The sequence below is a fragment of the Lissotriton helveticus genome, chromosome 5_2, assembly GCF_964261635.1.
Source record: "Lissotriton helveticus chromosome 5_2, aLisHel1.1, whole genome shotgun sequence".
NCBI classification, from domain to species: domain Eukaryota; kingdom Metazoa; phylum Chordata; class Amphibia; order Caudata; family Salamandridae; genus Lissotriton; species Lissotriton helveticus.
In genome coordinates, this window is record NC_136066.1 from 4,694,261 (window position 1) to 4,708,428 (window position 14,168).

Consider the following 14,168-nt stretch of genomic DNA (forward strand, 5'->3'; position numbering starts at 1 on the left):
CCAGAATTATTTTTATGACAACGCTAAATCGGCAACCACAAGAGCAATAGAAAGGGATGCGTTTAAAGTAGTGATTAGAAGTACATGTATCAGGAACATCTCCGGTGTCCGCAAAACCCTGGAACGGCGTGTATTAGACGAGGAGCAAAAGCTGGCTACACTGACACGAGCGACGGACAAAAATGAAGAGTCACTGGCTCTGGTAGCGGACACAAAAACCACATATGAGGAAGTGCTAGCGGATCTCAGATGATACAACTTCAGAGCACATGCTGCCAGGGCACACAGAGAGGGGGACAGAGCAGGCACACTATTGGCATGGCTGGTTCGGCAAGACACTATCCCTCACCCTATATCCGAGGTGAACACTATCAGTGGTACGACAGCCCGATACCAAACGGACATTACACAAGCATTCAGCAGTAGTACGCGAGACTAAACACAGCCCATAGCCAAACAGACCCCGTGGCGATGGAGAAGTTCCTAACTACTCACTCACTGTCGTGCATTAGGCAGCTTACAGAGATACTCTTGATGCAAAAATCACGCCAGCGAACGCGACACAAGCAATACAAAATCTGGCCAAAAATAAAGGCCCAGGTCTCGATGGCCTGCCATTAGAATTTGATCATACGTTCTCCACAATGCTGGCACTACGGCTGGCAGAAATATATTCCCTCCGAGAATCATTGATAGTATCCTTCTGAAAACCGGACCATGACCCTTGCCACCTAGGATATTATCATCCTATCGCTCTATTGTCTGCAGACTATAAAATATTTGGCAAGATATTGGGAGAGCGCTATGCCACAATGCTCCCAACCCTAGTGCACCGAGACCAATGTGGGTTTGTATCGGGAAGATGTACCTCCCATAATATCCGGCGGTTGTTCCATGTTCAGGATCAGGTCCAGAGTCGATACCCCCAGGCCGCGTGCCTGGTCCTGGACCTGGGAAAGGCATATGATACTCTGGCAAGGCCATATCTATTTGCATAACCTCAGACACATTTTCCTGTTCCTCTTCTAAGAGGCCTATTCCACCTGTACGACTCAATGCACTCAACTTTGGAAGCATCATGCATGCCAAAACCCAAGTCCCGTTTCAGAGACCTGTACAACATTGGTGTCAGATTGCAATAGCCAGCAGGCTAAGCTTTTAGGACTCCAAGCCAGGCAGCCGGCCACTTAGTATTGTTCTTATGTAGTGGGAAACATAAATGACACCCTGTTTGCTGATATGCCGACAGGTGTTGATGCTAATGGCAGAGCCTGAAAGGAGTTTTGTTGATCAACATAAAGAAAGAACCCCCCCAAGAAGAGGGAAGAGGAGCACAGATCTCATTACGAACAATCTGGGCGCCCCTATGATTAATGTCTATGTTAAATATGAAAAGGCTGTGAGCCTTCAAATTGATCTGTTCCTCTTTAGTATCAGTTCCAAGTGGTCACATTTTGCTAGATTCAGTCGGTTGCATTTTGTTTTGATGCTAACAATTAATGTTTAATATCCTACTGCGTGCATTCTTCTGAATTAGGTGATGACAAATAGAATGTGTGCTTCTGGTTAAAGTTATCACTCTGAATTCCCCTCTGGTCGACACTAAAAATAAAGGCTCCTCCTGTCTCCAAAATACTTTTTCTGGATCCAACTTCTAGATGCCAAAATAACATACAGCATGTCAATCCATAACAGATTCCTGCTACAAAAAGGGGCCCTGCTCTCATGTAAGCCCAAGAAAGAAACTGCACACACAGAACTGCTTGGAAGAAAACAAGGCCCTTGTTCGCACCGACTGCAGAGGTCAACTCTGCACCTGTGGTACCAGTGGTGCAAATGATGCCCTGATGTCACTGAGAAGATAGTATCTGCCTGGTGGAATTAATAGGTACAAACGAGGCCCTGTTCTCACTTACTGCCAAGGTAGAGCCTGCACATATGTCACTGCATGTTCTATCTGCTGCGCTGGACAACCAGGATTCGCACGACCAGCTTGACAAACTTGTGCGAGGTGCCAAGTCCTCTGGGGCGGTAGATGCCAGGATATGACCGTTCATCGCTGACTGCTGTTCCTGTGTATTCAAAAACAATTTCATTACTAGCCCTCTGCTGCGGGGTACCCTAAAGGTTTCTGCTTCTTTTCTCCTACTCTGACGACATAATCTAACCCATGTTCAGATCTCACAGCCAGTCCTGGTAGTGGCCTTCTGCCAGTGCCTCAAAAGGGTCTAGCCCTGATTGTGCCAGCTGCTGACACACAACCAGGCGAGGAATCGTAACATGGTCCAACAGAGACAGAGGCACTGGCATTGAATGCAATCTGCCCCTGGAACATGAGGTCGCAGAGATGGACGGCACGCTTGGCCCATCAAGTCTGAGACAGAAGGGGCATGTGATCCTTTATGTCTCATATGGCTCGTGGCACAACAAGTGTATCACGCAAGGCATGGTTTTACAGGCTGAAAGGACTCACGGTATCGTAGATTAAGATCCAATAGCTCTGGAAGGTGCCAAACTAGATGTAAACATACCCATCTCTCAATCACTGCCAAAGTACCGTTTGTACTTGCATTGAGTCTTGGACATAAACGAGGCGTTGTCCTTATTTGTGGCCAAGACAATCGACCCTTGGGGGACTGCGAGAACTTAAAGACCTGCTCTCATTCACAGTGAAGATAGAATCACTACTCATGGTCTTGCCTGGAAGTAAATGAGTACCTGTTCTCACTTACAAGGTAGGACCTGCACGGGCTGTACAGCTCGGACGTTAACAATGCCCTGTTCTCACTTACAAGGTAGGACCTGCACGGGCTGTACAGCTCGGACGTAAACAATGCCCTGTTCTCACTTACAAGGTAGGACCTGCACGGGCTGTACAGCTCGGACGTAAACAATGCCCTGTTCTCACTTACAAGGTAGGACCTGCACGGGCTGTACAGCTCGGACGTAAACAATGCCCTGTTCTCACTTACAAGGTAGGACCTGCACGGGCTGTACAGCTCGGACGTAAACAATGCCCTGTTCTCACTTACAAGGTAGGACCTGCACGGGCTGTACAGCTCGGACGTAAACAATGCCCTGTTCTCACTTACAAGGTAGGACCAGCACGGGCTGTACAGCTCGGACGTAAACAATGCCCTGTTCTCACTTACAAGGTAGGACCTGCACGGGCTGTACAGCTCGGACGTAAACAATGCCCTGTTCTCACTTACTGCCCCGGTAGAATCTGCCCACATGGCACTGCTCTGTCTATCTGCTGCAGTCGACAGGCTGGACTCTGATATCTTGCGTGGTAGACTTGAGAGTGGCGCCAAAACAACTGGGTCGGGAGACTCCTGCTTTCCGTCTCTCACTGCGGGCTGCTGCTCCTGTGTACCCAAAGACAGTTTCATTCCAAAACATTTTTGCCAAGTTGCTCTTACTCAAATATAAATCTACCACTCTATGGTTTAGATTACTAGCCAATAATTGTATTAGTCAACAAGAGCCCTTCTCTAGGTCACTCATACCTCATGCTGCTCTCGGGCCAGATGTGCACTTGGTGCCATGCTTGATCCATGGTCCAGCAGAAGGCCAAGAGATCTTTTATAGGTAAGAGCGGCCGAAACAAGTCAACTATCTTAACAGACAAACGGGGTCTAAAAACACCCTCTGGTTTTTTAACTTTGCAAATAACTGAGGGACAGAATCAAAGGACATTTATCCACCAAAAGTCGATTTTAAATAAAAGCTCTGAAGTTCCAAATAAACAGCTAATAGATTCGTCTTGAGGTGGGTTTCAGTGAGAAAAAGGCTACCAAAAAAATAGGTCCGCTTCAGTCTTGCGTGCCACGAGAGGAGGGGCCAACGGATGAAGCAGTGAAGTGTGTGTGAGAGCATTCATCCCCACTTAGAAGAAAAAAACAAAAGTACCTTTTGAAACATGGGGTATTGGCAAGGACTGTCCTTCCCGGATTAAATGAAGGGTCTTTAGCTTTGGTGCGAGTCATTACTGAGAAAGGCGAGGAGTGATTAAAACCCTTGATCACACATACATGACCCACCCATGCCCCCTCTTTAGTCATGGAGCTTTACATCCACACCTGGCATCAGATTCCAGACGCAGCCATAAACCAGAAAGCAACCAGAGCCTAGCCTTAGTTCTTAGCGGTGCACAGCACGGTGAAGACCAAAGGAGAGTGTAGCTGAGAAACAACTCATCGTCCAAGCAGTCTGTCACTCCAGGGTGAGGCAACGGACAATCCATGGAGTCCACCAGCATGCAATAACAAGGAGATGAAACTAGCATGGAGTAAGACGCCAGATGGAGCGGTGTTCCACTGGACCTTTCCCAGAGGACACATTAAGTGGTAGAAAAACTTCTGCTTATTAATTCAAACTATGCAGTATTACCCAACAACTGAGAAAGAGACTAAAGGCACTAGTCTAACTCTGATGCACGGGGCAACGCAGAAAGAATCTGTGCCCTTGTGATGCTAATGGAAATAAAGAAGATCATAAAGAATGAGGGAGAGAGAAGGATTCCAAATAAGATTCTACCCATCTTCCCCAGGGTGGGGGGTAACACAGGCCCCTGCAGCACCTGCGGTGCGGGGGCCACCTCAGCACAGCACTTCAGCAGGAGAGTCTGGAGGGGGGCCCTTCATGTACCTGGCAGGGGGGCCCCCTAAAGTTTCGTTACGCCACTAGTGTTCCCCCGACTCAAACTATATCAAAGAGAGCAGCCTTCAATTAGTCTGGTAATACTAGTCAATCAACCCTACAATCACCTATGTCCAATGAATAATACTTGCGAATGTAAATTAACAAGCATTATTTTATGGAAATACGTGGTGTGGTCGTAAGGTAATAAAGAAGTCCTGCTCTCACCTACTGACCAGGTAGAACGTCCCCTGCCGGTGCTGATGGAAGTGAACGAGTCCCTGCCCTCACTTACGCTTGTGACACTGATGGAAGTAAAGAAGTCCTGCTCTCACTTACTGGCACGGTAGAACCTGCACTGGTGCTGCTGAGTGATCTATCTGCTGCTTGGGGCACCTTAGACTTGCTTGGCAGACGGCTGGGTGTTGGCAAGGCACTTGGGGCGGCAGAAGGCTTAAATTGGATCTTCGGAATTGGTTGCGGTTCCTGCATATTCAAAGATAAAGCACGGTGATAAACGTTGTACCATTACTAGCCCTACTGCCATGAAGCTCACCTTTGCTATCATTTCATAAACCCTGCGACAGGGCCCGCTATTACACAGCGTGTAGTCCATCATTTATGGCGATACAGAGAATTTCCAAACCCTTTCGAGTAACGTTGCACCCACCAAATCTAATTTAAACAGGACATAATCACTCTGTGTCTACAAAAGAGAGAGAACTGTGCGAGCATAGAAGACAACTTGTTGTACCAGGCGGCCACAGTAGGATCTGCCTCCTGCACGTACATCCAGAGCGCCACCAGTAAAAGGCACTGAACATATAACACAGCCATACAAACACAGCCGTGTACAAGGGAAGAGCATGGCACACTGCAACCCACACCACCACCAGCGGCAAGCAGATTACTGAAGGCTTTTTATGAACCAAATTTGGAACCTACAAAAATATGAAATGGTGCTAAAATAATAAGAGAAAACAATAGCAACCGTCTCTGCAGGGATGGTCAGAGGGAGCAGGGGGCTCAGACCCAGAGTTTCACCCTCTCTGCATGGATGGTTAGAGACAGAGGGGGCTGGATCCAGAGTTGGACCCTCTCTGCATGGATGGGCGGAGGGAGGAGGGGTCTCGGATCCAGAGTTTGACCCTCTCTGCAGAGGGGGCTGGATCCAGAGTTTGACCCTCTATGCATGGATGGGAGGAGGGAGGAGGGGTCTCGGATCCAGAGTTTGACCCTCTCTGCATGGATGGGAGGAGGGAGGAGGGGTCTCGGATCCAGAGTTTGACCCTCTCTGCACAGATGGTCAGAGGGGGCTGGATCCAGAGTTTGACCCTCTCTGCACGGATGGTCAGAGGGGGCTGGATCCAGAGTTTGACCCTCTCTGCACAGATGGTCAGAGGGGGCTGGATCCAGAGTTTGACCCTCTCTGCACAGATGGTCAGAGGGGGCTGGATCCAGAGTTTGACCCTCTCTGCACGGATGGTCAGAGGGGGCTGGATCCAGAGTTTGACCCTCTCTGCACGGATGGTCAGAGGGGGCTGGATCCAGAGTTTGACCCTCTCTGCACGGATGGTCAGAGGGGGCTGGATCCAGAGTTTGACCCTCTCTGCACGGATGGTCAGAGGGGGCTGGATCCAGAGTTTGACCCTCTCTGCACAGATGGTCAGAGGGGGCTCAGATCCAGATCTAGTCACCATCACCGTCTGGAGAAAAAAAGTAAAAACTAAATTAGATCCAGAGTCTTCCCCGCGCTGCATCAGAGTTAAGAGGAGGCCAACTCTGTTGTGAATGATTCCTGGTGATTCTCCCTTCCCTTCAGTGTGGACTCTAAAGAGTAGCAGCTCGCCCTCGGATGCAGACGGTGAAGCTTACAGCTGGGAGTTCATCTCGGGCCTAGTTAGGGCAACAATAACTGCATCAATTAGACACTATGGAGAACATTCAAAAACCTTCTTGCCAATTACTATAGACACAGCTGAGAGACACAAGGAAGAAGGATGTACTTCTGGGATTATGGAATTTACTGGCTATGGGGGCGTTTTAGGTGCGTTTTAGGTGCACCTGCCTGAACTAAAAAACATGTTTTTCGCAGACAGCCATTTGAACATTTATGTATAGATCTAGTAATGCAACCCAAACGCTGCTTGCGTCAATATGATTTTTAAATGCAGGCGACCACTCCTTCACTGGGTTTGGCTTTCCTCTCAGTGATAAATGGATAACCCTTCCGACCTGCATCGCTTGCTGCATTCTATACATTAAAAAAGACAAGGGGTTAGTGATGTACTAATCCCTTTCCTGAGCATGCCCAAGGCCTCGAGATTAGGAGCCATAAACACTCATTTGGTCTCTCTAATCAAAACATAGTCCTCCCAGTGCTACCTGCTAGTGTGAAAATACATACCAGAAGTGCAGAGCACATAGGTTTGTATCGAAGCTGCACTCACTGCATGGATTAGGCAAACCATGAAAGAAGAAAAAAAAAACAGGAACAAGTAGCGGGAAGAGAACACCTTCCCTGGGGTCCTCCGATTCACTTCACTTCTGCCAAAAGGACTGGCCACGGCTCCACACGAGCCCACTGAAGGAGGTAGGACAGTTGTGGACATCCATCAGACAGCCACCCCTGAGGATGTGTGAAACTGGGAGTGACACATACAGGTGACACAGACAGAAGAGTTTGAGTGTGCGGAGCGGAGCGTCACGTACAGGTGAAAGAGACAAGAGTGTCAAGAGTGTGCGGAGCGGTGCGTCACGTACAGGTGAAAGAGACAGGAGTGTCAGAGTGTGCAGAGGGGTGCGTCACGTACAGGTGAAAGAGACAAGAGTGTCAGAGTTTGCGGAGTGTCACGTACAGGTGAAAGAGACAAGAGTGTCAGGGTGTGCGGAGCGGAGTGTCACGTACAGGTGAAAGAGACAAGAGTGTCAGAGTGTGCGGAGCGGAGAGTCACGTACAGGTGAAAGAGACAAGAGTGTCAGAGTGTGTGGAGCGGTGCGTCACGTACAGGTGAAAGAGACAAGAGTGTCAGAGTGTGCGTGGGCGGAGCGAAGTGTCACGTACAGGTGAAAGAGACAAGAGTGTCAGAGTGTGCGGAGCGGTGCGTCACGTACAGGTGAAAGAGACAAGAGTGTCAGAGTTTGCGGAGTGTCACGTACAGGTGAAAGAGACAAGAGTGTCAGGGTGTGCGGAGTGTCACGTACAGGTGAAAGAGACAAGAGTGTCAGGGTGTGCGGAGCGGAGTGTCACGTACAGGTGAAAGAGACAAGAGTGTCAGAGTGTGCGGAGCGGAGAGTCACGTACAGGTGAAAGAGACAAGAGTGTCAGAGTGTGTGGAGCGGTGCGTCACGTACAGGTGAAAGAGACAAGAGTGTCAGAGTGTGCGTGGGCGGAGCGAAGTGTCACGTACAGGTGAAAGAGACAAGAGTGTCAGAGTGTGCGGAGCGGTGCGTCACGTACAGGTGAAAGAGACAAGAGTGTCAGAGTTTGCGGAGTGTCACGTACAGGTGAAAGAGACAAGAGTGTCAGGGTGTGCGGAGCGGAGTGTCACGTACAGGTGAAAGAGACAAGAGTGTCAGAGTGTGTGGAGCGGTGCGTCACGTACAGGTGAAAGAGACAAGAGTGTCAGAGTGTGCGTGGGCGGAGCGAAGTGTCACGTACAGGTGAAAGAGACAAGAGTGTCAGAGTGTGCGGAGCGGTGCGTCACGTACAGGTGAAAGAGACAAGAGTGTCAGAGTGTGCGTGGGCGGAGCGAAGTGTCACGTACCTCCCACTTAAAATCCTTTGGTGGTTGCGATGTTTTTCCTGGAGGGATCCAGGGGGCCTTGGTCTTAACATTGACAGTGCGCCGCAGGTTCCCAACCTCCCCTTTCATTTTACTTATGGATGGCCGGATCTAAAAATGTGAAGAGAAAAAGGAAAACACATTTGTATTCTATTGTGGAAGATCTTTATCACAACTATCTCAATACACCACAGCAGTACCAGATACACAGCAATGATAAGATGTCGTTCACCAAGTTCATTGAAAGTAAGTTCATTGACTGATCCTAAAAATCATAATATGCTCTATAGCTCAATTGAAAAAAATCATTAGAATATATCACAATTCACACACAGATTACAATGCTTCAAAATTAAAATATTAAAACGGGTCTAAAAAAAGGTTTACTTTAATATAATCTTATTTTAAATGGCAAGTTAAATTGATATTTTGAAACACTGGAGGAATCTAATGCAGACTAATCATTATTCAACTAGATAATCAAAGGACACTACCAAGCTGAATATCCTTTCGGGCAGGTATTAAAATACAATTAAAACAATAATGGTAAGACTAACATCCTAAAATCGTAGTCAAATGTCCTTGCTTATTTAGAATGCCTAGGTCATCTGCCCCATAGATATCAATTCATCAAAATTAAAAATACATACTATTCTACGACATATAAACGATTTTGATACATTTATTGAAAAAAAGAAAGGTTTTCTAGTGTCATAGATTATTGCAGGACAACACCCAGCAGAGCACCGGCCAGCCCTTCACATCTTCTTACCTACATCTGTCCCTGACACATGAACAGCAGTGAGAGCCAGTCCATCACACTTTCATGTGGCACTGCCGTAGGATATAAAGAAGGGATAAGCCCCTCATGCAGTCATATGAGACTGTGAGGAAACTCAAAGACACAGTGCTGTGCTTCTAAAGGAATTTTATCTGGAATGCCGTATGACGGAGCAGGACATCGCCGTGAAAACAAAAGAAACAACAAGTGAGGGTCAACCCCGTTTGCTCAGAGTTTGTGAAGTTATTACCAGGCAATCTCAGCAATCGATACCCTGCATGTGGGTTTCCAGAAACTAAGACCACCACACCATCCCATGATTCCATGCCCTGAGGAGAACTCCAGAGGTCAGAGGTCCAAACACGTCGACAGCATTTGAGCAAAGAAACTTGGACTTCAAATTGTTTTAAAATACTCTGGTGAAGGGCAAGCGAACTGAGCAGCTGGGCTCTTCTTCTCTTTCTCGCCGAGATCGCTTGTATATTTTTATTTTTAAATACTGCTTATTGATTCTTCATGAGTTTGTATATCAATTCTCTACAGTATAAATTGTGCAAACATTCTGTCATGCAATTGCTAACAGAGCGTTGATATGGAAAAGGATATATCGACAACATTATTTGTACAATAACGAAGTAGTGCAACATTAATGTCCCGACAGGAACTGACGGTGACATTGATTGTGCAAATAGATCACAATAAACCTTATTATTAACGTTAACAACTGCCCCTAATATACCGTACGTGTACGTCAACAGTTTACTTTGGGTGTAGGTCCTAACATAGTCTGGTGTTCATGCATATCAGGCGACTTGGGGTACGGGATGGGGCGGTAGCTCTTGTAATGTTGAGTGTATCAGCTCAAGCTAACCCTGGGGATGTGGATATGCACGGGGACAGGGGCCTGTTGTCATTTCCTTTCTGACATAGATGTTGCCCCTTTTGTACATTTATACTAGTTTAGTTATTGATGCAGCAGTTTTTTCTTACTATGTGTGCAAATTGCACTACCTGGACTGGTGTTCCAACTTACTGTGTTTTCTGTTTTCATTGTAATTTAAGAATTCATAATTGTCAAGATGTTGTCACCTTCTTGGGTTACATTCACAAGCACTCACATGGGTTCAAGCACATTATCTCGTGTTTGATATGGGGCAAGTCTTGAAATCTTTGTCAAGAAATGGAAGGACATTCAGAAACTGTGCTCTGGTCTATGGTTTCCACAAACCGAAGTATAGAAAAAGGAAGAAAGTGTGCGCATTGAATGTTGTTATGAAATATATTTGCAGTGACTGACCGATGCAATTTTATCCTCGAGTCTAGAAATGTTTTAAGTTAGCGGGCTAGGCCATGTTTTCCCATTGTATACATGGTTTCTGCATCCAAGCCTTTTCCCCTCTTTCCAAGGGCCCAACCCCATATCATGATCGACTGTGAGAGAACACGCTGCACTTCCAGGTCCAGATCACCACACCTTCACTGATCTCACACTCAGTGAATAAGGATGAGCCCCTCACACCTTCATCAGATACCACTGTGGGGGAGGGGAGAGATTTGGGGGATGGGTCCACCACCATGACAACCCCGTCTTCCAAGGCGCGAGCAGAATACGCAGCAAAATGAGGGGAAGACGTTCACGCCTTGATTTATCAACAGACACACAGTGGAATAAGAGTCCCCCCCACACCTTCTTAAGGTACTGCTTGGTGCTAAACGATGGACAGCATGGATTGCTGGCCTCCCCTACGGAGGAGAGACGTTCACACCTTGATTTATTAACACACAGTGGAATAAGAGTCGCCCCCACACCTTCTTAAGGTCCTGCTTGGTGCTAGAGGATGGACAGCATGGATTGCTGGCCTCCCCTACGGAGGAGAGACGTTCACGCCTTGATTTATCAACAGACACACAGTGGAATAAGAGTCGCCCCCACACCTTCTTAAGGCCCTGCTATAGTGATAGAGGATGGACAGCATGGATTGCCGGCCTCCCCTACGGAGGAGAGACGTTCACACCTTGATTTATTAACACACAGTGGAATAAGAGTCCCCCCCACACCTTCTTAAGGTACTGCTTGGTGCTAAACGATGGACAGCATGGATTGCTGGCCTCCCCTACGGAGGAGAGACGTTCACGCCTTGATTTATCAACAGACACACAGTGGAATAAGAGTCGCCCCCACACCTTCTTAAGGCCCTGCTATAGTGATAGAGGATGGACAGCATGGATTGCCGGCCTCCCCTACGGAGGAGAGACGTTCACACCTTGATTTATTAACACACAGTGGAATAAGAGTCCCCCCCACACCTTCTTAAGGTACTGCTTGGTGCTAAACGATGGACAGCATGGATTGCTGGCCTCCCCTACGGAGGAGAGACGTTCACGCCTTGATTTATCAACAGACACACAGTGGAATAAGAGTCGCCCCCACACCTTCTTAAGGCCCTGCTATAGTGATAGAGGATGGACAGCATGGATTGCCGGCCTCCCCTACGGAGGAGAGACGTTCACACCTTGATTTATTAACACACAGTGGAATAAGAGTCCCCCCCACACCTTCTTAAGGTCCTGCTTGGTGCTAGAGGATGGACAGCATGGACTGCTGGCCTCCCCTACGGAGGAGAGACGTTCACACCTTGATTTATTAACACACAGTGGACAAAGAGTCAGCCCCCACACCTTCTTAAGGCCCTGCTTGGTGCTACAGTGCTAGAGGATGGACAGCATCCTTGTACCTGAACTCTTGGGGGTGAAACCTTCTGGCTCTTTTTAACATAGACGTGCACAGGGGTGCTTTCATCCACATGAACGTGCAAGGGTGGCGTCGGAGAGCAGTTCTTCATATCTTTTATCTGACAGGGAAAGAAAAGAAAGATACATTAGTCAAGGACGCTGACTTCCAATGAAACTTCCAACCTGCTTCATCCAGCTAAAGAGACAGCCCAACATTTGTAAGTATGGATACAGGACAAGAGCCCCACCACAATACACTGCACCAACATACACACAGACCTCAATAACTGCCACACCTGAACACAAGTCACTCACACATACAGTGCAGGAGCAGTGCCCACACATCAACAAACCGCATACACACATGAAGGGATAATGACCAGTACCCAACCCAACTCACCTCATTGGACATGCACAGGGCAGATCAGTGACCCTCTGTAACACGGTTCATCTACAAGTACAAGGGCTAAAACTAGTGCCACACCCCCCAACATGATTCACCCGATTATACACAGACCTTGAGCACTGCCACACCTGAGAACACCTCGCTCACACATACATAGGGCAGAACGGGTCCCACCTTTACACAATTCATCCACAGAACACAACAAATTCTAAATTTAAACACACATCAGTCATGCATACACAGGACATACCTAATGCTGCACCTCGACACACCCCATCCACATATAAACAGAGCATTGCTGTACCCCAATATGCCTTACACACACATAAGGAGCCTATTGACAATACTGAACTCCAAAACACAATCTGCATAAGAACAGAGTAAGTACCTGTACCCACCACACTTTAACATAGACCATGAGCGCTGTCACCCCTGAATACACCTTACTCATACAAAGGGCAAACCAGTGGCACACTGACATATCTCATCCATGAACACACAGACCTGGATCAAAGCTGCACCCAGCACACAGAGACCATAAACACTGCTGCACCACACCCCACCTCACTCACATTTACACAGAGCAAGACCAAGACTTCATCACACAGCACAGGTCATGAGCACTGTCACACAGCAACACGCCTCACTGTAAATACAGAGACCAGGTCGAGGGCAGCGCTTCAATACTACTTACTCACATAGAACAGACCAAGGCAAGATCTGCGCCCGTTACACACCTCACCTCATATATACAAAGAACAGGACCCCTTAACACGCCACACACCTCATCCACATACACACAGACCTGGACCAGTGCTTCATCACAACACGCCTTTCCCACATTTACATAGGCCAGGAGCCCCCCAACATACCTCCTCCACATACACACGGAGAGCAGGACCACTGACACACAATAACAAAGATAATTGACAGACACACGGAGGGCAGGACCGTCACCCCGACCCTAATACAACAGAGATCACAGCTGTTGCCACACCAATGCAAAAAGAGACCAGGACCACAATCCCACAAACACTACACCATGCCTAAGTAAATGCAGACCATAATTAAAATTAGATCTAAAAACTATTTGTTTTTTTGAAACTGTACCTGACATCTGTACCCTGCTCTTTGCATTCTCCTCGGTTTGCGCATTGCTCACTCGCCGCCGGCACATTTACCCTGCTCTTTGCGCTCTCCTCGGGTTGCGCATTGCTCACTCGCCGCCGGCACATTTACCCTGCTCTTTGCGCTCTCCTCGGGTTGCGCATTGCTCACTCGCCACCGGCACATTTACCCTGCTCTTTGCGCTCTCCTCGGTTTGCGCATTGCTCACTCGCTGCCGGCACATTTACCCTGCTCTTTGCATTCTCCTTGGTTTGCGCATTGCTCACTCGCCACCGGCACATTTACCCTGCTCTTTGCGCTCTCCTCGGTTTGCGCATTGCTCACTCGCTGCCGGCACATTTACCCTGCTCTTTGCATTCTCCTTGGTTTGCGCATTGCTCACTCGCCACCGGCACATTTACCCTGCTCTTTGCGCTCTCCTCGGTTTGCGCATTGCTCACTCGCTGCCGGCACATTTACCCTGCTCTTTGCATTCTCCTTGGTTTGCGCATTGCTCACTCGCCACCGGCACATTTACCCTGCCCTTTGCTCTCTACTCGGTTTGCGCATTGCTCACTCGCCGCTGGCACATTTACCCCGCTCTTTGCGCTCTCCTCTGTTTGCGCAATGCTTACTCGCCGCCGGCACATTTACCCTGCTCTTTGCGCTCTCCTCGGGTTGCGCATTGCTCACTCGCTGATGGCACATTTACCCC

At 48.1% G+C, this 14,168-nt stretch overlaps 1 protein-coding gene across 7 annotated transcripts in view; it reads right to left on the bottom strand.

Moving 5' to 3' along the window:
- ODF2 (outer dense fiber of sperm tails 2) overlaps window positions 1-14,168 on the bottom strand; it is a 306,180-nt gene that overhangs the window by 235,600 nt on the left and 56,412 nt on the right. For 3 of the 7 annotated variants that reach the window (XM_078646611.1, XM_078646608.1, XM_078646610.1), the window contains exons 3-7: window positions 11,943-12,059; window positions 8,409-8,537; window positions 4,981-5,127; window positions 3,213-3,368; window positions 1,917-2,072 (exon numbers count right to left, since the gene is read on the bottom strand). In XM_078646611.1, the coding sequence (XP_078502737.1) occupies window positions 1,917-2,072; window positions 3,213-3,368; window positions 4,981-5,127; window positions 8,409-8,537; window positions 11,943-12,059 (705 nt within the window). Of the gene's footprint in view, window positions 1-1,912; window positions 2,073-3,212; window positions 3,369-4,980; window positions 5,128-8,408; window positions 8,538-11,942; window positions 12,060-14,168 lie in introns of all 7 variants that reach the window. The other 4 variants (XM_078646609.1, XM_078646612.1, XM_078646614.1 and 1 more) reach the window with 4 other exon arrangements.